The sequence below is a fragment of the Chroicocephalus ridibundus genome, chromosome 7 (assembly GCF_963924245.1).
Source record: "Chroicocephalus ridibundus chromosome 7, bChrRid1.1, whole genome shotgun sequence".
Lineage (NCBI taxonomy): Eukaryota > Metazoa > Chordata > Aves > Charadriiformes > Laridae > Chroicocephalus > Chroicocephalus ridibundus.
In genome coordinates, this window is record NC_086290.1 from 58,366,973 (window position 1) to 58,391,158 (window position 24,186).

Here is a 24,186-nt window from a genome sequence, read left to right on the forward strand (position 1 = left end):
ACTCAAAACAACCCGAGTCTCCACTTTTCTTATTTTTCAAAAGCACACAAAAGCTCTCAATCAGAGTCCTGCTACTCCAGCCCCTTTCCAGGTCATTATAGCAACCCCTTACACCTCTCCACCTGCCGTTTTCTAACTCCTCCTATAAAACGTAATGCAAGCTCAGACCAAAAGGCTCATCTCCAAATCAGCCAAAAATTGATTTCTTGGGGAAAAGAAATTTAAAAAACAAAAGCAGTATGCAGCATAGTTCCCTGAATGCACTCTTTGCCTCCACACACTTGCAGAACAGCCGAAGACAAAGGCTACGCTTTTGAATTTAATACGCCTTAACAGATTTTTTTATTCTATCGGTTCGTCCTGTCATTTTCTGAACCTATATAAACACCCTGCAGCAACAATTTCAATGACATACTGTGTCAAGAACCAGTTCTTTCGGTTTGTTTTGGACCTGCCACTTATTACCTTAATCTGACACTCCTTTGTTTTCTTACCGGGTGGGCCAGTGAATACTACTTGCTGTTAACTTTTGTATCTGCTTACTGTTTTAAAACTACAGAGAGGGAGGAACAGACTTTTTCATTTCTCCTCCTCCCCCCACGACCTCACAGGGCAAAAATCAGGAGTGAAGAAAACTAGTTGGTTCCTCATACTGAAGTTATTCCATGGCTATGATAATCCTGCCACTCTTCTCCAGACCTCTTCCAGTTAAACTACTTCTTCTTTTTCTCTCTCTCTTTTTTTTTTTTTTTTTTTCATTTTCATTTTTTAATGGGATGAGGGAGTCAGGTCACATGCTGAAGCCCAGGTGAGAGCACACTACTGGTTCAGTGGCATACCGACACCTTCTGGTTTATTTTACCCCCTCTTTGAAGATTCCCAGCACTTGATTCGCTTCAATTGCTGTGAAGCGTTGAGCTGACATTTTCATTACAACATTCTATTTTCATTCCACCATCGCTTCCCCCAGGGTAACAGTCAGCTCCTCAATGGAGTAGCAGGTACGACAATACACACGTTGAGATGTAACACAAAGCCGCTTTCAAAATGGCCTGCCTATTTTCCCCGATTTCTGTATAAGATTTATTTTCCCATATATCTCTTTCACAACTGAGACTTGTCTCCACAAAACTAGTTTTTCCATTTTCTGTGAGCAAAATCAGTACGTTAAGACACTGACAGATTCCAACTGCTTTTTCAGAAGGCGTTTAAATTTTGGAGTTTCGATTTAGTTTAAAAAAGGAACTGCAAGTATTTTTGTTAGTCAGAGTCTCGTGGCATGTAGGCACAGGGCTTGTTCACAAGCATAGGTGAAATCCACTTACTTTTTCCCACAACTGCTTTTCCTCTAGCTGCATAAGCATGTCCAGTATGTATGTCATATGCGCTGGGCCACTAAGATCTAGGATTTCTTCATTTATCGCCACGTCATCTGGCCACTCGGCTAACAACGACGCCAGCACGTGCCTGGCGTAAAGAACAGCAGTTGCCTCATTTACACGATACAGGTAGTCTCTCACAGCCTTTTTACTTCTAGAGTCCAGCTCCTTGTGCAAGAGTATTGAACTCTTAGTGCGCCGTTGCTTGGCGTAACTAAGCTGTAGATCACTCTCGGTGTTGGTTATCAGTTTCTGGGCGACCGGATTGGTTTCTTCTGTTGCTTTATCGCAGAGCGCAGGCTTCGACTGCAGAAAAGAAATGCAAGTTTTAAAATAGGCTCTCAACAATTTACTTCCATATCTTTAGATGTCTGACCAGTCCGTCAGACTGCAAGCTGGGTTTACAATGAATCTGTCTTTTACATACTGAAAATCAGATGCAACAAACACCACAAAAGTGTGATCTCTCACACACCTACAGGGACAGAATTCCTCAAAAAGACTGTTTATGAAAACAGACGTCCCTATACTCCGCTGCATTCGTGACTGTACACACGACTGGAACCAGCAGTTAGAATTCTAACCAGAAGTGTTAATTTAAGCTGACCTACAGAGGTAAGGCAACAAAGTGCCATCCTATTTGTGACACAGAATGAGGCGAGTTGGGAGGGACCTTTGGAAATCATTTGGTCCAAATCTGACTTAAAGCTGAGCCTTGATTCAAAAATCAAGGCTTTGTCCAGTTAAGTTTGGAGAATTTCCAGGGGTGGCTATTTCACAGCCTTTGTATAAGCTGTTGTAAGGCCTTGTTTTTTTAATTATAATTATGTGAAACTACTTCAGGAAGACCTTGATCCACTTTACTGTGCAACTGATATACAGCTGTGCTGGTGATACCGCACAGCCAGGAATCAGCACCCAAAATACAACAAAGAGCTGCAGGACCAGGCTATTGAATGCGAAACCTTGCAATTGTAGAGCCTACTTTACAAGACAAATTCATTGCTTCCTTGTCCTGCTGAAATTACTGTAAGATAACAATAATATGCTAAAAGAGTAATGCTTACAGCATAAGCTTACAGTAATTAGATACAATCTCTCTTGTACAAGGAGGAGAAATTACAGCGTGCAATCACAATTTGTTCTCCTGACCTGAGAATCAAGTTCTCTTACTTCCTTAAGGAAAAAATTACAAGGAAAAAATATTTGATTCTTGTTGTACCCGCTCATTCATTCTGACATAAAACATTAACAACGGTTCACTTCGGATGTTAAAGAAAAAAAATTCCGGGTTTGAAGTTACTAAACAAAACTGAAGTCACTCAACAAAACTGAAGTCACTCAATGCCTAAATTAATTATTTTGCAACCGCTCCTTTTCGTGGAGAGGTACGTACCAAACAGGGTAAGATGATCATATCTGTATCCACCGCTTTTGAACTCTGCTCCTCCAACCTCAAACGCTTGCTGGGTTGCCATTTCTGAGCCAGTGTTCGGATCCTCTCATCTGTTGTAATTACATCTCCATCAAACCTTAAAAGAGGAAAAAAGAAAAAAATACACAAACATGTTTCAAAAGTAATGCAAACCAAAGCAGTGCAATTAAATGTAAATTACATCTTCCCACCTTCTGTTTTAGAACGATTCATTAAACTCTACCTATATTTATCATATTATGTTAACTAGCTTCCCTGTTCTAACAAGTCAAAGGTTTTAAATGTCATAAAATTGCTCATCTCTGTGAGAACGTGGTGGCTCCGCGACATGCTTTGATTACTAGAAGCCACGTGTAAGCTCTGCGTTCTCCCCCAGTTAGGATAATTTAGAGACGTAGTAGATCTTCATATGGGAATCATCGTATTGAAAAGAACATGCAACGTATTTCAGAAGATGGTGACTCGTTTCCATAAATACAACTTAGTAGGAGTTTATTTCCTTACTTTTTCACACATGAAAACCAAATCGTATCCTTGGAACAATTTCTATTTGGCACCTATTAGATTTTAGATCACTGCCCACATCTAGTAACCTTGTTTTTCTGCTGGGCCCAGGCTTTCACATACCTCTTTTGAACTTCCAGGAAAAACGAATCTGTTCTTTTCATTTGCAATTCATACATGGCTCGAAGAATATGGAGAGGTGCATTAAGTGCATCATGTGTCATCTAAGCAAGGAGACAAAACCCAAAAGAATAAAAAAGATGACATTACAGGGGAAAAAGAAGTGTGAGTTTCTTTCAGGATGATCTAGGTATTATTTTCCCACTAAGCATATAGGTAGAGAATTAATGAACTTAATATCTGGATTAATAAAAATTAAAAGTAATTTAGCAAAAAGCTTTATAATGATTTCGTAGTGTTCATTACTGTAGTTCTAGTTTATTTCCTTTAGGTAGTGGTACATTGGAATCACAGACCCATGTAAATTTAGAAGAAAAACAGTCATATAAACTACCAAACATTGTATGCAACTAGCAAATTCACAGTAACTTCAAAGGAGGTAAAATTAAGTTTTAAGTACCAAGAAGCATATTTTGGTGGCTTCATCCAAACCCTCCAGAGGATCAAGCTTGTTCTGCTCTAAATCGACAGGACCAACAACGGGTTGCTCCACATCTTGATCTTGTTCCCTTTCTTCCAGTTCAGTATCCTCACGTTCAGCCAGGGAACTGATCTCTTTCTTTGAGGAATACAGCATTATTGACAAAATCTGCGCAGAAAAAAAGGTAGTATATGGTGTGACAGCTGTAAATATTATGAGTGTATCTGCAATCAGCATTTTATAAGAACATTGTAAGATTTGGACAGTGCTTAACACATGCTATTCTAAAAAGAAGCAGCACCTAAAAAAAGAAAACAAAACCAAACTAATACACAAAACCAAATCGTTTCCCACTTCACAAATGAGTTACACCTTCCCGGCTGTTCCAAAGACAGCTTAAGTGATCAGCCGAAAGTGTAAAAAATTGAGAAAATAATTATTTCACCATTTCAGTACGTCAAGGATTTAAGGATTCTTAGACAAGAACAGAGGAGAGGTGACTATCGCCAAAAGGCCTGCCATGCCCCTACAGATTCTTCTCCTTTGAAAATATCCCTTTGGCTTCAGCACAGCCAACAGTAGTACTCCTAACAGCAAGGAAGCGTTACACATTTCCCTGGTCCCCCAGTTTGCGCCTGCCTCAGCTCTGAGGAGTAACATGGGCAGAGCTACGGCGAGACACTGCAGCGCTCAGGGCAGACCGCTCACTCGGCAGGATGCTGGGATGGGGCTTGGAGCAACCTGGTCTAGCAGGAGGTGTCCCTGCCCAGGGCAGGGGGTGGGAATGAGATCATCTTTAAGGTCCCTTCCAACCCGAACCATTCTGTGATTCTGTGAGGTGGGACACACCTCCCGGCGGCAGGGCTGGGGGCAGTGAGATCCCACATGCCAGGTCTGATTCTGCAGTGTTTCTAACCTACCACCTGCGGCAACTTCTCAGAATTCCAGGGCTTTACTCTTTCTCTCTCTTATTGTTGCTAAAGTGGTAAGTATGAATTAACACAACTCTTGCCTATGACAAAACATAACTAACAGTTGAACCACACTTACCTTCCTGCAATTAATGAACATTCAAAAAAAGCGTGCCCACATGCATGTTGATGTCCCCAAACTGCGCTGCAGTAATACCTTGTACATGTCTGAGTAATGCAAGTAATATTTTGCTTCAAGATTAATTATTATTTTTTTTAAATTGAAGAATGGCATTTTCAAGACCAGTCCAAATAAAATTCATTAAAGAAACTTAGAAGGTGATTAATGCCTCATCTTGCAAATTTCTTCCAAATACAATCAGATGAATTGAAATCAGCTCCTGCTTTAGAGAAGCTGGACTATTACGATGACACAATTATGATGGACAGAGGAAGGCAGATTCAGGGATACAGTTAAGTGAACGTTTTTATAAAGAATAATTAGAAATTCTCTTGGGACTTTCTTCACAAAGGGGAAGCACAGTGCCATAACCTTTCATGCCGTGTAAAAAGCCTGACTTTTTACAAAACGTAGCTTTTCTTACCTCCAAGTCTCTGAGAAGCCAGGTCTTGCTGAAGCCAGTTCCTTTGCTACATTTCTTCACTAGAAGCTTGAGTAAACCAGACTGAAGAAAGGCAGCTTGGATCTCCTTAAAACCATGAATCTACACACACAGACAGACACAAATAAGTAAGTAAAAAGGGAACGATGCATCACAATGCTTGCAAGGCCTTATCACACAGCCTCAGATAAATTTCCTGCCCAGATGAACTACGTTAGGAATCTTTTTCCTTCATGTCCCTAAAACACCCCCAAAATACAAAACCCCACTTCAAATGCCTTAAGAGCATCACCTGTGACACACACAGTAGTCATTAGGTAACTGTCTTGCTCCGACAGTCCAATAAAATACTGATCCCCTCTTCAAATAACTCAGGAGTAAGAAAAGGGGCAAGCGAGCTTCAGCCCATAGAGTGTTATCCCTATAAATTTCTTCTTCTTTTTTCATGAATGGTCAGCCCCCCCAGAGGAAAAGCGATCCAACTTTCAACTCAGGCTCACAAATGCTATTTAAAGCCTACCAACATTTTCAGCCCTCTACAGACAGGGGTTAAAAGCAGCCAGCTGTGAGAGCAATGAACTTGTGTTAGTTCCCCAGTGTGCTTAGCCAAGTTCCTGTAGTGCAAGGTAGAATTTGAACTTTTCTTTACCTATTATATTCAACGCGTCAGGCAAAAGATACCTTAAGTGTTCTGTAAAGCCCCTTTAGAGCGAGCGACAAGACCCAAGTTGCTTCCACTGCCTCCGCGTAGCTGCTGTCCATGCTGGTCTGCAGAAGGTGCGTGGATATAAGCACAAAGTGCTGGAGGTACTGTCTCAGCTGGGCCTGGGAATCACTGCCTTCTTGTCCGCACTTCTGAATCAACTGGTAGTCTTTCACTGCAAGAGAGAAAAACCACAATTCACTAGGTTTGTCCTAAAATGTTGTGAAATCACCCTTTACTGCTACATGTGAGTAGGCTGGGACATGAACACGATCCATACATGAAGTACGTTCTAATAATGGTCTTGTACTAAAATTATCTCAGATTCATCGTATGGTCAAGAAAATACCTCATTTTTCAGTGCAAGTTAAAAAAATCCTAGGTAACTTCTGTCCACAGCTGATTTTCTGCACATATTTGCACATAAAACAGTACAGCATACAAAGCAGCGCATGTTGTATTTTACAATTAAAATGGGGAAAATTCTGACCTGCAGTTGATACAATGAAATAAAACTTGCTGGTCTTACTGTTCAAAGCATCAACAACAACAACAAAAAGCTTTTCTATTAAAAACTTTCTTCAATATCAAAAAGCAGTTTGGCCTGTTGATTTTTCCAAGTGTCTTTTAAACAACTTCAGTAGTTAAATCTTAGGACAACCTTTTCTTCATTAACTTCACAATTTTAGATCACGTGTGCCAAAGCTGAAAGCCCTCGCTCCTAGAAATCCAACTGATTATTTGTATGTTAAACATTTCGCTTGAGTAACTTTTAAACAAGGTGAAATACACGAAGAAAATTCTGGTACAATGCATGGGACCCAGGAGGCAGCATCTGTCTCTGGTTTTTTGTTATTGTTTTCTGGTGGGTTTTGTTGTTGGGTTTTTTTGGTGCCTTTAGATACCATAACAACCAATACATTCTACCAACATGCCCTGAAATTGAATATTCTAAAGTATCCAGACATTTCCTGGACTACACACGACTTCATGCTGTATAGCTCCTTTTAATGTTTGTGTCAAACTTTAGGGGTATCCAAACTGTTTTGAAAAGTTCTTCCAGACAGGAGGAAAGCAGAGACGATAAGACCCCTGACATTTAATAAAGCACACGATTAAAGGAGTTAGGCTTGTCCTCACGGCATGCTTTTTTACAGGACCAGGAAAGAACAGCCAACACAGCATCGTTTCAGAAGCAATCAATCAATAACGGGTATGTTTGTGTTCGCTCTTGGTCTTCATTTGCCCATAGTAGTACACCTTGCCCACAGTGGAAACAGGCACTTTATAAAAATGCAGAGTATTTTTTAAGCAACAAAGTAGACTATCCCAAAAATGTTCAGGCTCTGAGTACCTTTCCTTTATATAGCAGCGCTGAAGTACACGGAGGCAGCATGAACGTTTTTTAGATTTGCAATTGTTTTAAAACATTAAGCGCGTGTTTGTAAAGGCTAAGACACAAGCAGTAAGCAAATCTCAAAACAGAAACAATTGCTTAATCAAAAGCATATTTCTGAGATTTCTCAGTTAGTAAAACGGTCTCAAGCGTTTCCTAAATGCTTTTCTGAATAAAAATAAACGGCAGAGTTTTAAAAAGAAAATGAGTCTCCACAATCTTTACTGCAGAAGCTTCACAATTCGATTTAACCTAAAAGCAGAAAATCAGGTGATTACTAGTAATGGCATTCAAACTCTGCAGACCCGCACAAAGGGGTCTAGTCAAAATATGCTTTTGGGTATCCATAAGAAACTGTAAGGAAATACTCTGCGATTCTTTGATAAAATAAAAGTGTCACAGAACCTGTTTTTCTCTTTCGGGTTTTGATGTCTACTACAACTGCCCTGTTTTTCTCAGTGAAATGCTTCAGGATGATCACGTTATGAGGCTCATTAGCATTGTCCACGTACACAGACCGAGTCCCCATACACAGCACCTGAAATTGCAGCAAAAGTTTCAGTTAGGATGTGGAGTACTTATTTGTAAACACGCAGTCATCTTTTACATTGGTTACATTTGCTTATACGTGGTATTGCACTTTTTAGCTGAACAATCTGCTCACTGCCAGGGATTTGTCAATCTTTAGAAAAATGGCAGTTCACTTGTATAAAAAAAAAAAAAGCCTACAACTACCAGCTTAATGCTACAAAGGCAATATATCACAGTTAATGACTATCGAGAGTGAGACTGGAGTGTTTTGCTTGTATAAAAAGCCCTTTTCGATACTCAGATGTACTAAGCTGGTTTTCTCATGATAGTTACAAGTAGCACGCGAAGAAATGCAAGGCAAAACCAGCTACGTTATTCCTCATTAGATAAACATGAATTGTGCGCAAGTGGAAAGATGTGAACTCTGACATACACCGTGTTTTGAGTTTACAACGGATGTCCCCAATTGATGAAATCCGTAGTATTTAGAAATAGAAACCTAAAAACTCTAACCAATTTCGTTTCCTTTAGTATCAATAGGCCACTTACCTCAGGAAACCCAACCAGCACCAATAAAGTGAAGATATTGGTGTGCTTTAGCTGGAAGGGCAGTTGCTTAATGCAATGGTCAGTGAAAGCAGCGATCACATTATGCCACTGCGCAGAAGAGTTCAAAGATCGAAGAATATCTGCCATGGAGCTTGCCCAGTCCAGACCTACACGACTGGAAAGCAAGAGCAGGCAGTATTAGGAGGGCTGACTACAGACTTACCTGAAACTATTTTTCCTCAAGACAGCGTATCACTGTTAATCTGTCATAGCTATAAGCTTTCATATCATTATGTAAATGTTTTTCCAAATATTTGAAGCTTTCACGTCAGCTGACACATGAATTCTGTTTTGTTTTTCATCACTAGTGCATAAACACTAGTCTGTTTTCTCAAGGGGTTTACAGTCACAAATCAAAGCGTGCCTGAACATTGTTACCTTTAACTCCTAATTTTAGTTTAGAGCTCAGATGTTTTTCTTTGCACAAGTGGTTTATTTCCCACGTACATGACTACCTACTCTCTGTGAACTACACAAATAATCTAAGGAGACTGGCCTCCTTGCTCTAAAGTTAGTCTTTGAGAAACTCCCTTCCCTCAGCTGATCCTGGGGATATTCTGCCTTTAAATTTCAAATGCTTTCCTATTTGCTTATGGACCTTCCCTATAAAACATAGCTACAATGGAAAAGCAACACTATCGTATTTAACGAGCGTGATATTAACGTTAGAATGCCTGAGAGCTTTCTCAAGATCTTCGAAACAGAAGACCTGCCCTGCCCATCCTGGCTGCTTCCTGTGCAATTTCACTCTACAAAAATGTCTCTCTCTAATACTCTTACATAAAAGGGCCAGATCCAGAATTCAGCACTGGTGACAGTTACCACGTGACACACTCTCCTCCCTTCCCAAGTTACACAGGAGATAGGTAACTCCAGGGAGAGAACTGATGCCATACAAAAAATACAGGACCATGTTTTGGTTTTTTGCTCAAAGTTTCAAAACCTGACTTCTTCCACCATAACACGCTATGTAGGTAAGCACAGAAAATTACCTCACTCTTCAACAGACAGCCTTCTTTTGGAAGGCAATTAAGAGATTCTCACCGCAACAAGAGCTGCAGATGCTAAGCCGTTTCCATGATACAGGGGTACAGCTTTAATCAACTTCCTATTAAAAAGCCTCTAGGCCTGAGGCACACAAGAAAGAAAACTAGTATTAGTCATCAGAGAGCAACTCATAGGTTTAAAGTAAAAGGCACCTGTCTAAACACACAGCTCCCAGACTGAACAGAAGGTGAGTTGTCTTCCAGCCTTCTGGCACCGTAGACCCGTCTCCCGCAGCAAACAAATTGTGTTTGGCTGAAAGGACTTTAGTCACTGCAGCGTCCACCTCTGCAGGCATAAGTCTCAGGATTAACTGGCCCAGAAGTCCCAATGTTAAATGATAAGTTTCATTTAGGTGGCCAGCGTTCGAGATTACAACCTGAAACATCAGTGGAAGTATTTGTTCCAGGTTAATCAAAGACATTGTGGAGCCCTACGGAAAAAGAAAAATCTCAGTAAGGCAGGGAAAGAAAACAAGACTTTTAGTCAAAGTCATAGCACATACAAAAATCTTCTGTTCTAATGCTCTTTCAAATGGAACGAAAGCAAATGAGAAACTAGGTTCCTACTTCTGTTGTTGGCCTGTTAAGATGACCTGACATGTAAATCTAAGCTAGTGGCTTAAACTTTGCAGATGTTGAAGAGTTAAGATAGACTGCTTTCCAGATAAATTAAAATTCCCTTCCCTCTCCCCCCATGCAAGAACGAGCTCTTACATTCCTTAGTAATGTGAAATGTCTTAAGACATCCTGATTCACATTTTATAACGTGTAAGGAACAAGACCCGTGTCCCACATTTAATTCGCTATGAATTTTCTTCACGTTATTTGCGATATCTAGAAAACTACACAGATTGAAAGTAAAAGAACTAACTGATTTGAAAGGTGGTAACATAGCTGCCAGCAATCCTAGAATCCTCTTCTGAGAGCATTCAGCAAAAACTTGTTCCTGGCTAGGTATTAAAACCTTCTCTGCTTGCTTCTGGGCTGAATCCTCCGAGACGCAGCCATCTGCTTTTTAAATTAAAACAAAAAAGAAGAGAATCCCCAAAATGACATTAAGAATTAAAAAAAAAAGTGATAGCTTAATTTTTATAATTACAATCTAAGTATAAAACCTCTTTTTTAAAATGTAATTAGAATGTGAAAAGCAAGTCTTTATAAAAATGTATAAAAGGTAGTAGGCAAAGAGATTTACACCATCTATTCAAAAACATAAAGGACGGTATAGGGACAGATCCATTTTACTACGATAATTCTAACAATACTAGTCTTTAATAGAATAAGACACTTAACTTCTGGTTAGGAATTCAGAAGCATTGTGTTAGACCAACAGGAACTATAATCTCTATACATGGACACGTATCAGTGCAATTCTACTCCCGTTTCTACAACCCTTCAAGCCGATTGCAAGGCAGCAGTTGTTCAAAGCACTGCGCTTGGCAGGTTTTTACAAAGCAGACAGCTCACTTGCATTAAAGGTATTTGCAAATACACAAAAATGGGTTAGGAACAAAAAATACAGCTGTTTGCTTTGCATATGAATGGATGTTTCTGTGACAGGGAAAATGAGAAATAATCTTTTACCTGTTGGAGAAACATTATCATCTACAGACAAGTCTGACTCTTGTCTCAAAACAGCTTTCTTTGCAAAGACAGCTTTGCTTTCACTTCCTTGTTTTCCTGCTTTATCTTCTGCAGGAGACTGGGTTTCATTGCGAGTATCTCCTTTCCCCTAAAAATAAAAAAAGAGACACTAAAAGATTAAAAAAAAATTTAATACCTGCAGAAACAGCCATGGAAAAAAGCCATCTGCATTTGTCAAACATTTTTCCTTGAATGTCCAAACCTTTTGTTGGTTAAGAAGATGTATACATGTCTTAAGCTTCTGTTCAGTGAAAATAGCATTTTTCTATTTTGCTTGAATCCCTATGCATAAAATTACTGCACAGTAATACTTTTTATGTACTGTCTAGAACTGTAGGAAACTCATTCTCCTACCTAAACAGTGCTAACGACTAGGGGAAATGACAGCCCTTTCAGAAAGGACGATCTCTGCCCCTTCCCTCCAACGCTTTGTGAATCAGTTGCCTGTAAGAACATAAGGTGATGCCTTCGTCTTTGATCAGCTGGATCTAATAAAAAACAAACCAACCAACAACTGTTCCCTTGCCCCCCCAACTTTTACTTACAAAGGAAATCATTACTATCCCTTATTTCCCTTACATATCCAGAATAGGGTGTTTCAGCTTCTGAAGATGCACGTCTAATTGATATGGGGGGTTCTGTAAATAACAGGTACTTACATTACAATGCATAAAAGAGCCTGTGCTTGGCTTCTCATCTCTTCCCTTCGCCGCTTTATCACCACTATGGCCTTTTGGAGCACCATCTGTGGGAGGACTGACTGAAACAGTCTCATTCTCTGAGAGGGATTCGCCTTCCGGTAACATGCAGAGCAGAGCTAAATTTTTCAGACCTGAAAGCAAGAAAGTTATAAAAGCTATTTAGCTGTTGAGTGTCAAGATAGGCAAAAAGCAGAACCGAAACATTTCAAAAGAGAACTGCAAATTTCCCCTCACACACTCCTTTTGAATATCAACTCCATCAAAAAGACGTTTCCCATCATGTTCACTTAGTTATGTAATTCCATTAAATAACAGTGGTGACATTTTCCACCTCACAAAGATATCATCAGGGTAGAAGTCTTAACTAATTAAAATAAGTGTTAGAGATACCTCCCAACAGTGTAAATTATGAAAGGCAAATGAAATTTGTCTTAGCTTTTAATCTTCTCGCCACCTAAAATGTCTATAGACTAAAACTGTACGCTAAAAACAAACAGATTAAATAAAGAGGATACATAAGTATGTGGTGGTGGTATTTCAGCTGTATTAGAGCTGCTCAAAAAGAACTACCAGTAAAATTATTTGAACTTGAGTCTAGAATTTTTGTTACATTCAACGTAGGTCTCTATTGTATCACCCTGTTTTCTGTAGTAGGTCTTGGTTCACAGAAAACCTTATTTCCAGGCAAACGGACATCATCCCCAGAAACTTATCTCATACCACACATAAGGTTAAAAAATTCTTGCCAAGAGATGTAGAACAAAAAACATTTTCCACCAAGTTATTTGCCTTCCTTCAAGTCCTTCAGTTGCCAGAAACACATTAGTAAGAGAACATGCAGCTATATTGATTGATCCCTTTACAACATCTGAGATGGAAAAAAAAACAACCAGAGAGTTGCCAAGTTGTCTTCAATGTTTATGTAAGCATAAAATTAATTTTCTCAAGCACCCTATTTTCCATGTTGCAGTGACCCTGAACGACACTCGTTCTACATTTGCTTTCAACATAAACAGTTATTCTCAGTGAAGTACACAGTAGCTTCCCCTTTCCTTTGGAAACTTCCAAGTGAGTAATCACAGACTTCTCTGACACTTGCTAGAAACCATTGTTTCAGTGAAGGAGGAGCTGACTCACCTTTTCCGTGCTGGGCTTTCATCAAGCAGTCTCCGATGAGCTGGATGCACTGATGTTGCAGAACTCTGGCATGAGTGAGGACCTGTGGATCCAGTTTCTCTCCTTCTACTTCCTCCCCATTTGCCAGATCTGCACTGTAGAGAGTCAAAGCTGCAAACAGCAACCAGGAATAGTTGTGGACGTACGGCTGGATGAGCCTCTGCCGGTCACTGATTCGAATAGTCACCATGGGATACACCGTGATGCTGTGGGTGGGCAAGTGACTGAAAGAAAAAGGTACATGAGTTTGAAATGCAGCCACTTTCTTGCTAACCAATGTAATGAGTAACACACGACACCTTTACAGTAAGCTGTGAAAAAACCAACACATTGCAGTTTCAAACTGTACACCTTCAAGTGTGGTAAACTGTCAGAGCCTCACTGACTTCAGTAGCGCTCCTTTAACAGAACCTGAACTGTCGCGAGAGCTCCTGCTCCAGAAATGAAATTTTATAAGATCTTTGGCGTCAAGCACTAAAACCTGTGTTGTCTAACCACAGCGCTGTTCATTTCTTCTATCCCGTCTTTCAGGGCTGACAACTCTCCTTCTGCAACTTTCACAGCCATGGCTAGAAAACAATTGCTTCTAAGCTATTTCAGAGGTTGGGGCAGGTTTCCAAACTGCAAAAGTTTTTGCTGAACAGGTGCTCTATTTGTTATGTTTCCCTGAAAGACGCCTGCGGGATCTTCTGAGGTCAGATGCAACCTTGTAGGAAGCGTCATGAGAGTGACAGACTGTACTTAGTTGCATATTACAGCTTTTCTGCGAAGTGGGGGAACAAAATCACGTATTTAATACCTGTCAGAGTATTTCTTTGCAGAATAGCATCCATAGCAAAGGTCAAAGTCATCACAGACGTTGCAGTTCATTCTCCGACCTATGATAACTCCTTGACAGTGATCACAGGCATACTCCATGTTAACCATTTCATGGTCATCCTCGTGTCCTTCGGGTTTAACTCCACCTGGAAAGAAGTATTTTAATATTTCCATGTAAATAATTTTTGATAAAGGATCTTTCTTAATTTCAAATTCATGTTCAGATTAGGAAAAGCTTAACATTTCTAAAATACCCATAAGAAAAGTCTTTCACTTTGTTTTATGTATAATTTAGAAGACACTATTTTACCGTCGAGTATAGGGTTTTGAGTTGTTTTGGTGTTTTTAATGATTCTTACCAAGAAAACAAGTTTTACACAGATCCATGTCATTGCACTGCAGACAGCGGTAGCGGTGCCACGGTGCAATTTCATCACAGCCATCGCAGGATATGTCCACGTTTAACAGGTCACAGTAACGAGCAACAAACATGTGCATCTAGAGCAAGAAATGGACACAGTTCACTTGAGTATTATTTTCTAACTTTGAGTAAGCTCTTTTTAGACAAAAAGCAGAACACTTCCCCTGCCAAAAAAGGATGGGGATCTTTTCATCATTTTAGACTTTTGAAGGCCTACAGGGAGCCAGGGATCCAACTCGTTAAAAAAACAAAGTCAGTTTAAGTCAGATTCCTTTCTCTCCTTTATGCTTTTAAAAGTCTCCTAATTACTCCTTCTGCAGATAAATAAACAAATTATGAGGTCACCTTTCTCTGCTTCTCTGGATCAGCTTGAGCTATCTTTTCATACCAGGTCTCAAACATTACATCCTGACATTCATCCATCCACTCACAGTTTTGCTTGTAGTCTGCAATTTCATCTTCTTCACTCCACTGACTAAAAGAAAAGCAAGCTCAAAGGTAAGTTTGAATGCAATCAGGCTTCTCTCTAACATAAAAAAAAAAAAAATTATCCCGAGTTAAGAACAAAGTGCTCTAACATGCTAATAAAACCAGAACTGTGAGCAGCCCAGTTCACTTGGTTCACAAGTGACCATGCAGACTCCTGCTTCTTGCGTCTGTGACAAGTTCTTAAATAAATATGGGGAGCACAATGCAAAAATCAGAAAAATCCACACTTTTGGTAACCCTAGCAGATCAGATAAGAAATTTAAAAGGTTTTTGGCCTTTACATTTGCTCATCTGCCTTTACCTTTGTTTCATCTACTATAACGATGAAACATGCAGGAGTTAAAACATTCAATATTCATCGAGACAAGAAACAGCATCATCTACCTCCTGCTACGCCGCTAAACAAGTGAAATGTTCCAGCAGTAATCAGGTTAAAGATAAAATTTTAATAGTTTTTGCACTAGTAATGCTGCAAAAGTTTTCAAATACTTCAGTTAAGCCCTTGGATACTGGCCAAAATTTTGCCATACTTGTTAGTGGTATTTTTACTGCTTGTTCCAGCACAAAGTTCAGGAGCCTTTCTTGGTAAAAATGGTATCGATAGTTAGTACCATGTGAAAGTCTCGTTCTTCCTGACTCACCAAATGACGCTGTCATGAATACTTATGTTTTCTTGTGATGTAGTCATCAGAAGATGTGGTAACTGAATCTCAACAAAGAAGGAAAGATCGCTTGGTTCCCAGCTCATATCCAAAAGGTGAAGGAGAGTCGTCTGCACACATGATAAGGCAGGAAGCAACGATCTAAATAAAAAACAAGACAGCAAAACATGACTGCTCCAACCTAAAGCTGAAATTGCATATTTGGGGATTAAGGGGGTGGTGGGGTGTGTGAAATCACCATACACCGATTTCCAGGCTTTACTCTGCATTAGATTAACTCTGTGGCAGAAACTCAGGGTTACTAATGCATAAACTTACACAATTTAGCCAATAAGCCAATGCAATTTGAAATAAAGACGGGGTATTTTATGGATTCAGTTGAGACGAAGCTCATGCTGTTGCCTGAGCATGAGCAAGAGGGTCTGTCTCTGCAGTACCACATTTTCTTGATATTTCAGAATGGTCAGGGTTGCAAGGGACCTTCGGAGATCCTCTTGTCCAAAAACCCTACCAAAGCAGGTTCCGTTTGCAGGAAACTTGTTCTCTTTGAAACCTTTGCCATGTTCAGTTGAAACTGGACAAAGGACTTGGAAGTTACTGGCAGGGAAACGGACATTATACACAGTCACGGAATTCTCATTTTTTTAGGACACCTGACTATAAATTCCAACAATTCTAACCAGGATGCTACAAAAACATGAGCTTTAACATAAAAGCATGGTTGCAGAATTGTGATATTTATTGCGTTTTTACTCTTGCCAAAGTATTCCACAATAAATTTGCTATTTCTAACAGAAACACCTTGCAAAATTATAACTACAAACTGCCATAAGTCAAAATTTGAAGATTGATAAATTTATTGTGCTTTCCTGCATAGTATAAGTCCATCACTTGGCATTTTTGGTCATAAAATCCTTATTTAGTTCTGTAAATATTGCAAAGTATAGTCAAACTTAATTAAGACATTAAACAATAAGTATCAAGTGACAAGGGAAGAGGTGAGGGAGAACAGAAAAAAACAATCTCACATAAAGAATGCAAGCAATGTACCGTACCTGTCATTAATAGCACTAAATCCCTTCACAGAATTTACCAGGAACAAAACAAGCTGATAGTAGGACTCTCGAATCTCTTTGTGTAGCTCAGCACCACAACCTTCCAGGTTTCCAAAGTAGCTAGAAATTAACGACTCAGTTTAATTGAACAGAATTCACTTCTAAATTTTAGGTAGCACGTTTTTGTGCAAATTTTACAAACAGACAATCTTCTAAACGCTCCCCGCAAGTGGGAAGGGTGTTGCTTTGGTTTAAAATGCAGTCTTCTGCTTTCAAAGAAAAATTTCAAGGAAAAATAAAAGAATCCCGTACCAGGAATCAGAAGTTAAGATAAAAAACAGGCAAAGAGAATATTCTCATGGCACAAACAAAAGAACATTCCTTCAAATTAAGAAGGTGCTTAACAAAAATCTAATCATGATCTTAAAGGAAATCAGTGCACTGCAAGATGAGCATAAGAACTCTTGACATGTGAGAAACCAGTAGACAAATTTCAGGCAGCAGTGTCCAGACACGCGACAGAAATCAGAGCTAAATTCATGAACCAGAACAGCATAGTTCACGAGCTGCTGCTTTGAGATGGTGCTTTCTAGTTGTACATGCATAGAATCGATGTGATCTTTTTGCCTCTTTATCGTATGTGTATCTGCATCCCCTACAACTGGCAGGCAGCACTTCAGACCGTAGCTTGCACGTCCATCGCTTTAGCCTCTGGCACACCAGTGGCATGTATCACCCCACAATAAAACGTGTCTTGTACAGGTATCGCATTCAAAGTTATGAAATTTCACGAACAAGCAAATGCTCGACTAACAAGATACAACATGCACCATTCTTGGAAGTTAGTTCTTCTGCCAGATAGGTATTACCTTGATTTACAAATAAAGTTCACTAAAATTATAAAGATGCAATGCTACATAAGTAATTACAAGTTAAATGGGTTAGATCACTGCAGCCTTACGGGATGAGAAATAAACCCATCTAGAATTAGACAGGAACTTAAACTAAAGCAGTAACTGGAGACTCCACAATCTTTTTGAGTTTGTTTTGATCTGGTTGGAACTGTAAAGATGTTTCTAGTTATCCACACTGCGATTCAACCACATGATACCCACTGGCATGAATAGCTGTACAACTTAGTCCCACTTGAAAATAATTATTAAATATTTTTTTTAAAATGATGCACGCAAGATTTGCACAGTAGCCTAAAAACTAATCCTCAGGTCATATTTTTATTATCCACATGGATAATGGAAACTTTCTACTGTTTTCAATATACATATGACTGGGAGAACACAGAGACTAAGACAAATCACATGGCTGAGACTTGTCTAAATAATTACTTACTTTGTAAAATCTTTCTGACAGGCTAGAAGTTCTAAGAGAAAAAGTACACATGGCGGATGAAAACAGTGCGGCTGCCCAAGCGAGCCCAGGCACTGGCGGATTGTCTTCAGCACTTCCATAATACTCTGCCCTTGGGATTTTCTCAAAGCAAGAACCTTTAAAACACTAAGAAAAGCAAAACACATCTATGAGGACCTTCAAAACGTTGTGCTTAAAGTAACCCAAATAAATGACAATAAATCACAATTCAAGAAGTACTTGACTAGTTAAACAAGAGTTTGGGATCTAGGTTTTCAGTCATGTTTCTGCAGTGTACACTGCAGTTGGAGTGAGTGGTAAAGTTTCAACCAGAAACCAGGACTTCCTGCACCAGTCCAAATTTTAGAGCCTAAAATAGACAAACTGAGAACTGGAAATCTCCCTTTTGATTTACATTCTCAAAATATCAGGTAATTGAGTGAGAGATGCAACTATTCTGTATTTGGTATCAATGATTTCTAGTGCTGCTATACCACGTCTTCGCCGTTTGCAGATAAGCAGCAAAACGTCACTGCAAACAGATCTCAGGAAGCAAGATAAGAAACAGCCAAGTAATCGTTTTCCACATTCTGAAGTTCTACATGATAGAAGTGAATCAAAGGGAATAATACTCTCTAGGAGCCCCTACGTGGTTGTGAATAACTGACGTTTGATACATAAACCTGACAACTAATTACGTACAACATGATTTTCAACGCTATCTTGCGGCTAAAAGACATTTGATTCCATCCAAAGAGGTCTGAAGACAAGTTTCTGTATTTTATAATTGGCAACATTTTCAATTTGCTTACCTTTCATGTGAAAGTGATTGATCCTTAATAAAGTCTAATGTGTTTTTCAGCATAGGATATTTCTCCTTCACAGTAGGCACAGCTCTCGGCTCTTCCATCGATCTGAAAGACAGCAGCCTTAGTCTTCCACGGCTGAACTGAGACTTCCGCGTAGGAGTGGAAGGAGGTGATGATGTATCTTCTTGCTGTGAAACTGTATTCTCAGCAGGCTTGCTATGAAATGCAGATGCTTCTTCTGTTGCCAGGGGGTCTGGAACTTGTTTAAGCTTCAGATCGGATTGTGTCATTTGGCCCCCCTCTTTCGAAACAGGATGAGTTCCTCCATTGGAAGACAATGAGTGTGCTGCCTGGAAGTCTGTCTCCACAACAGAACCTTTTCTTTGGCATTTGTCACCGACATACTGTTGGATATCATCAGTATCTTGGGCTTCCAAACTATCTGAAGCAGAATCTTTCGTCTTTGCTCTTACGGGCAAAAAATTCAGTAACAAAAGGCTCTTCTGCATACAAAGTTTTGCTGCAGCATAAAAATTGGAAGAGTTAAAATTATGACAACAGAACACTAAACTTGCTATCTTCTGCTTAGGAAGAAAGTGGTTTATCTTGTTTCTTCTGAGCCAAGACAGCTAGAAAACACTGTTTTTCTTATTATATCGATCATGATGCTATCGGTTTCTTAGCTCTAGATTTCCAAAGGTTAAATTTGAGTAATCGCGCTGAACCACATGAAGCACACAGTAGTCAATGAGAACACATTCTAATAACAATCGTTCTTCTAGTCTAACATTAGTTAGTTGTGATAACAAGTATCTATAAAAACAGATGAACCTAAGTTCAGAACGAGGAGATCCATGTGAGAGGCCACTCCCTGTAGAATTTTCTCACATACTGTTTTCTGCAAAGAATAGCAGAACAGGATCCCAGACAGTTCATGTAATGTACACTAGTTTAACTCTTAAGGTATTAAAAAGTAACCCCAGTTGCTAACTTACCTTTTACAGCAGAAACAGTGACTACGATTTACAAGGCAATGCTTTACTGAACTACCTGGAATGCTTATACACTTGGAAAGGCAACACTTACCAAGAGTTTCTGGGTTCACCTCACTCGCTTCTGTGTTCTGCTTCTCCTCAGTATCATTTCCCCTACCCATCAGGGATTTCTGCTTCATTTCCAACTGCAGACAGGATGTTAAAATAGTTAAAATATGTATATTCCCCTGTATATCTATACAGCAAGGCAGTATGAACACTGCATCGTGTTAAAGGAATTTAATCTCAGGAACAGATGACAGTATTTCCTATTCCCCACTGCAGAACAAAACAGGCAGCAGTCCAACAGAGCAATACCTAAACTATCAGAGTAGATAACACAGCCTCGTGCAGAGACGCTCAAGGTTTGCAGGCTGGCACCATTCCCTGTCTTGTGACTGACGTGTACCAGCCCTCCAAACAAAAAACGGCTTCCCCTTTACCCCCACCGCTCAGGAAATGAAATACACCTAGTCACGAGATAAGATTCTCCAAAAGCATCGTGTCATCTAACTAGTGAGTGCTGTCAGATGCAAACGTGACCTGTCATGCAATGGGTACAACGCATTTACTCATCGTAACATCCATCTGCACTCATTGCATCGCCAGCGCATCAAGCTGCCTGGAATTCTTGCAGGCAAGAAAGAGGAGGGAGGAGCTTAAAAAATAAAAACAGCTAATTTGGCTGGCCCGCCTCTGAAGGGCTCACAAGGGTAGCAGAAAAGCGGGCCATAGGCTGAATTAGCTGTTCTCGAAGGCCACGCAGTTGTTAACGTTCAGAATCTCCTGCAGACTAGGGAGATCTAAATGAGTTTTGGCTCTCTGCAGCTGCAGGTGATGACGCAGACACCTCTCACCAGCTTGTGAGCTGCTAACACCAGCTCGTGACATAAGGTACACCTTTCAAGGAAAATTACACGCGAAAAGCATACTCTGAACTGAAGCCAGCTACTTGCTTGTCAAAGAAGCAATTATTTCCTTTTCTGTTAGCACTGCATTACTGTAAGAATGATGTTTAAGAGTGATTTCTTTCTATGCTATACCTCAGAAGAACTCCAACTGCTATGTGCGAATCTTCCTAATTAACACCACTCATTCTTGCTGAAACGTAATACAAATTTACTGGAGTCAAATTCAGTCCTAAATACTCATGATGATACATCAGGGGCTGAGGGAAGGAGGGGAGTGCAAGAATGCGCTGAATCGTTTCAGTTCAGAGTTTAGAAGTGAATCTATGTTCTTACTAAGTGAAAACTGTTGACCTACAATCACTGGAAGGAAAACATGTTCCACCCAACTCCTTAACATCGTAAAATATTAAGGTAAATTACATTAATAGACATCCTCCTGAGTGATCTTACCATCCATATTCTAATGGAATCAGCCAGGGAATATACTTGTGCAAACTCCTCACTCAAAGGCACCTTGCCTCCGCTGTTGACTGGAAAGGAGAGAAAGAAGAGTCCCATTTATTTGCAGCTCCATTTTTACACGACTACTTAACTAAAATTATGCTACAGTCTTCCCTTCATCTCTTAGTCAATGCTTGGAATTATGCCTGTAAAAAAACAGGGAATAAAACCTGCCAACTTTCATATGCCTTAAATACATAAACTGCACCTTGACAGGGTTATTTGCGAAGTTAAATTATGAATATCTTTCTCGTCTCCTCCCAAAATTGATGCCTGCAGTCATGGAAAATAAAAGTCTCTCCTTATACATGCAAATATCACTAATGCAAACTGATAGCAGAATAATCAAGAAATGCGTAGTATTAACTTAAAGCTCTAGAGATGTATTTAGTTACCAATTTTTTTTTCCTCTTTTGCTTTATGCTATGAATTTCTGGAATGGACTTTCAAGATCAATTTACAGAAATTGAAGACGTGATAAAACAGTTTCCGTCAAAACTGGCCTGACAATGACTACGGAGAAAAAGATATTCCTATTCAGAGTTTTCCCTCTTCCACTCCCCATTTTTTTTTTATTTTTCCTCCTTCTTTTCAGCACCACTTGTACATACTGCACATGGCATCACGGGTCCTGAAATTAGCCTGCCCCAGCAAGACCCACAGATGAAGCTATTAACATAATCCTCGGATGGATATCTTATCCGCTCATTAATATTTTCCTGAGCTACCACCATTTTCAATCTTACTCAGAAAATTAGATCAACTGTCAGACATGGAAAAAACGACTAAGGGCAATAACCACTTTAGACCTCAAGTCAGTCTTTGTGTCAGTCATTTTTACCCTTAACTTTATAGCTCAAAATGTAAAATGTTTTGTGACAGAAAGTGAAAGCCTAAAATGAAACCCTTCAAGAGCAAGTAACACCTTGTTATCCAATGCTACAAACATTTCAGTAAGCTTAAAGGAAGGACGGTCTAAGTTAAAAAGTTGTTCATTTTACCTACTGAAAATATATAAATTGTAATAGAATGGACATCACATAAGTTAAAAGCAAAACATCACCTTTTATTTAAAAAATAAAAATAATTAAAGAACCCCAAAAAACGTATCTTGAGGATGCCACGCTTAGTTTCTGCAGTGTAACATTTTGGGAGGTAATTCACACCTCCTCCGGTCCCAGCATTTAAAAGTATATTTAAGTTGGTGCTGACTTTTTAGAAAAGATAAGGATGAGAGTGGAAAATGACATAAGAACCAGTGATCACTGGGAGCCACACTGTTCTGAATTAAAACCCCAAAGGACATCACCGCTCTCGTTGGGTATATCCTTATGAGGCTTAGTCAGTAGCTTATGATGGTTATTAACATTTGGAGAGAGCTCTGAAGATAAAAAGCATATAGTAATAAAAAATAAACACTCTAGAGGTAAGGCTTACCTAATCTACCTAAATGATGACCTCTTTATACAGAACATCTTTTTAAAAATTGTCACACTAAACTGATTTTTCAAAGTTTATAAACTGAACTATAAGATAGCCTTTTACAAACTTTAAGTCTTCATTATTAAGATAGTCTAGTATTAGAGTTACCATATTTCTGAAGCTTCTCATATAACTCTGGAGTGAGATACACCAAAGCAGCAAATGTTGAGTTCACAGCTTGATCAACAGTAGAACCAGCAACTATATCTGTCTTTGGGGTCTGTTTTTTACATGCCTGTATAAGTCCTTTGAAAAGTTCAGATTTTTGCCCACTGAAGTCCTGGGCAGGATCTGATTTTGCAAAGTCGATAAGAAAGTTACGGCAGTCATCTTGGTGAGAGCTCCTAGCCTGGAGAGAACGTTAGAAAACATTTACTTTAACATTGTCTGAAAAGTTGTTGCCACTCAATTTTAATTTGACAAATTTAATTTGACAATTAAGTCAAGTTGCAGAATCTCTACTGCAGCTGAGCAACCCGATGTAATGAAAGATGTCCCTGCCCAAGGCAGGGGGGTGAATTAGATGATCTTTGAAGGTCCCTCCCAACCATTCTATGAAAACAGAAACTAATAAAAAGCACAGGCCAAAGTTTCTTTCCTCCTTTATATTTGAATTAAATAGCGCAAGTGGTGTCAACTTTAGCACAACAGCATATGCTTAGGGACGTATCAACTAATTAAGCCTGAATGAAACGGTGCGATACATAGGGATTTCACGCCAATGAAACAAAAGCAGTGGGTACCTCTTTTTTATCCCGGTGTGTTTTGCTGCTTTGACTGGCTCCCGGCAGCGCCTCAGGACACATCTGGTGCCTGAAGACAGGTTTCCACAGAGGAGAATTAAGAACTGATGTTACTTTCAAAGGAGGCAAGTCTGCTTCGCTACCTAGTTCTGCAAGAAATTCAGGACAGACAGGTCAGTTACTAAATATTTTTGTTCATTTTTACAGATTAATGAAAATAAGTAATGTTAAACATCCAGTAGGGGAAAAAAGGTAATGCAAATAGTCTGAACAAGTAATTTAACAACATTCTCTAACTTCTGTTTCTCTAATATGGTGCAGAAAACTGATGTACCCTTCCTTTAATGACAGCATCAATAGCTTATCTTATAGTGATGATATGTTACATTATGGAAGGACTTTAAATTATTTCACTTTATTTATGACCATAAAAATTCCCCAATTTGCAAGAGAGTTTAAAAGCTTTTTCTCCTCCTAAAGACATAATAATTTGCTATATGTAAGCATGCTCCTATTGAGAGGAAGAAAATATTTTATGATAAGAACACTTCAATTAGTTCCCTAAATTCACAGAGAAGTACTTGCCTAATTTTCCAAGGTAAGTACTGACCACCTGACTGCAGCAGGAACTCTTTA

General features: G+C 39.3%; 1 protein-coding gene across 3 annotated transcripts in view; it reads right to left on the reverse strand.

The window, feature by feature from the left end:
• Positions 1–24,186, reverse strand: part of ZZEF1 (zinc finger ZZ-type and EF-hand domain containing 1) — a 60,099-nt gene that overhangs the window by 11,155 nt on the left and 24,758 nt on the right. For 2 of the 3 annotated variants that reach the window (XM_063340598.1, XM_063340596.1), the window contains exons 25-48: positions 23,551–23,699; positions 22,916–23,156; positions 21,275–21,354; positions 19,966–20,059; positions 18,883–19,399; positions 18,053–18,217; positions 16,706–16,825; positions 15,630–15,791; positions 14,845–14,974; positions 14,438–14,576; positions 14,059–14,224; positions 13,221–13,483; positions 12,042–12,214; positions 11,323–11,470; positions 10,610–10,749; positions 9,892–10,169; positions 8,633–8,807; positions 7,958–8,090; positions 6,135–6,331; positions 5,436–5,555; positions 3,899–4,087; positions 3,442–3,542; positions 2,776–2,911; positions 1,326–1,685 (exon numbers count right to left, since the gene is read on the reverse strand). In XM_063340598.1, coding sequence (XP_063196668.1) covers positions 1,326–1,685; positions 2,776–2,911; positions 3,442–3,542; positions 3,899–4,087; positions 5,436–5,555; positions 6,135–6,331; positions 7,958–8,090; positions 8,633–8,807; positions 9,892–10,169; positions 10,610–10,749; positions 11,323–11,470; positions 12,042–12,214; positions 13,221–13,483; positions 14,059–14,224; positions 14,438–14,576; positions 14,845–14,974; positions 15,630–15,791; positions 16,706–16,825; positions 18,053–18,217; positions 18,883–19,399; positions 19,966–20,059; positions 21,275–21,354; positions 22,916–23,156; positions 23,551–23,699 — 4,376 coding nt within the window. The remainder of the gene's footprint in view (positions 1–1,325; positions 1,686–2,775; positions 2,912–3,441; positions 3,543–3,898; positions 4,088–5,435; positions 5,556–6,134; positions 6,332–7,957; positions 8,091–8,632; positions 8,808–9,891; positions 10,170–10,609; positions 10,750–11,322; positions 11,471–12,041; positions 12,215–13,220; positions 13,484–14,058; positions 14,225–14,437; positions 14,577–14,844; positions 14,975–15,629; positions 15,792–16,705; positions 16,826–18,052; positions 18,218–18,882; positions 19,400–19,965; positions 20,060–21,274; positions 21,355–22,915; positions 23,157–23,550; positions 23,700–24,186) is intronic. The other variant, XM_063340597.1, reaches the window with a different exon arrangement.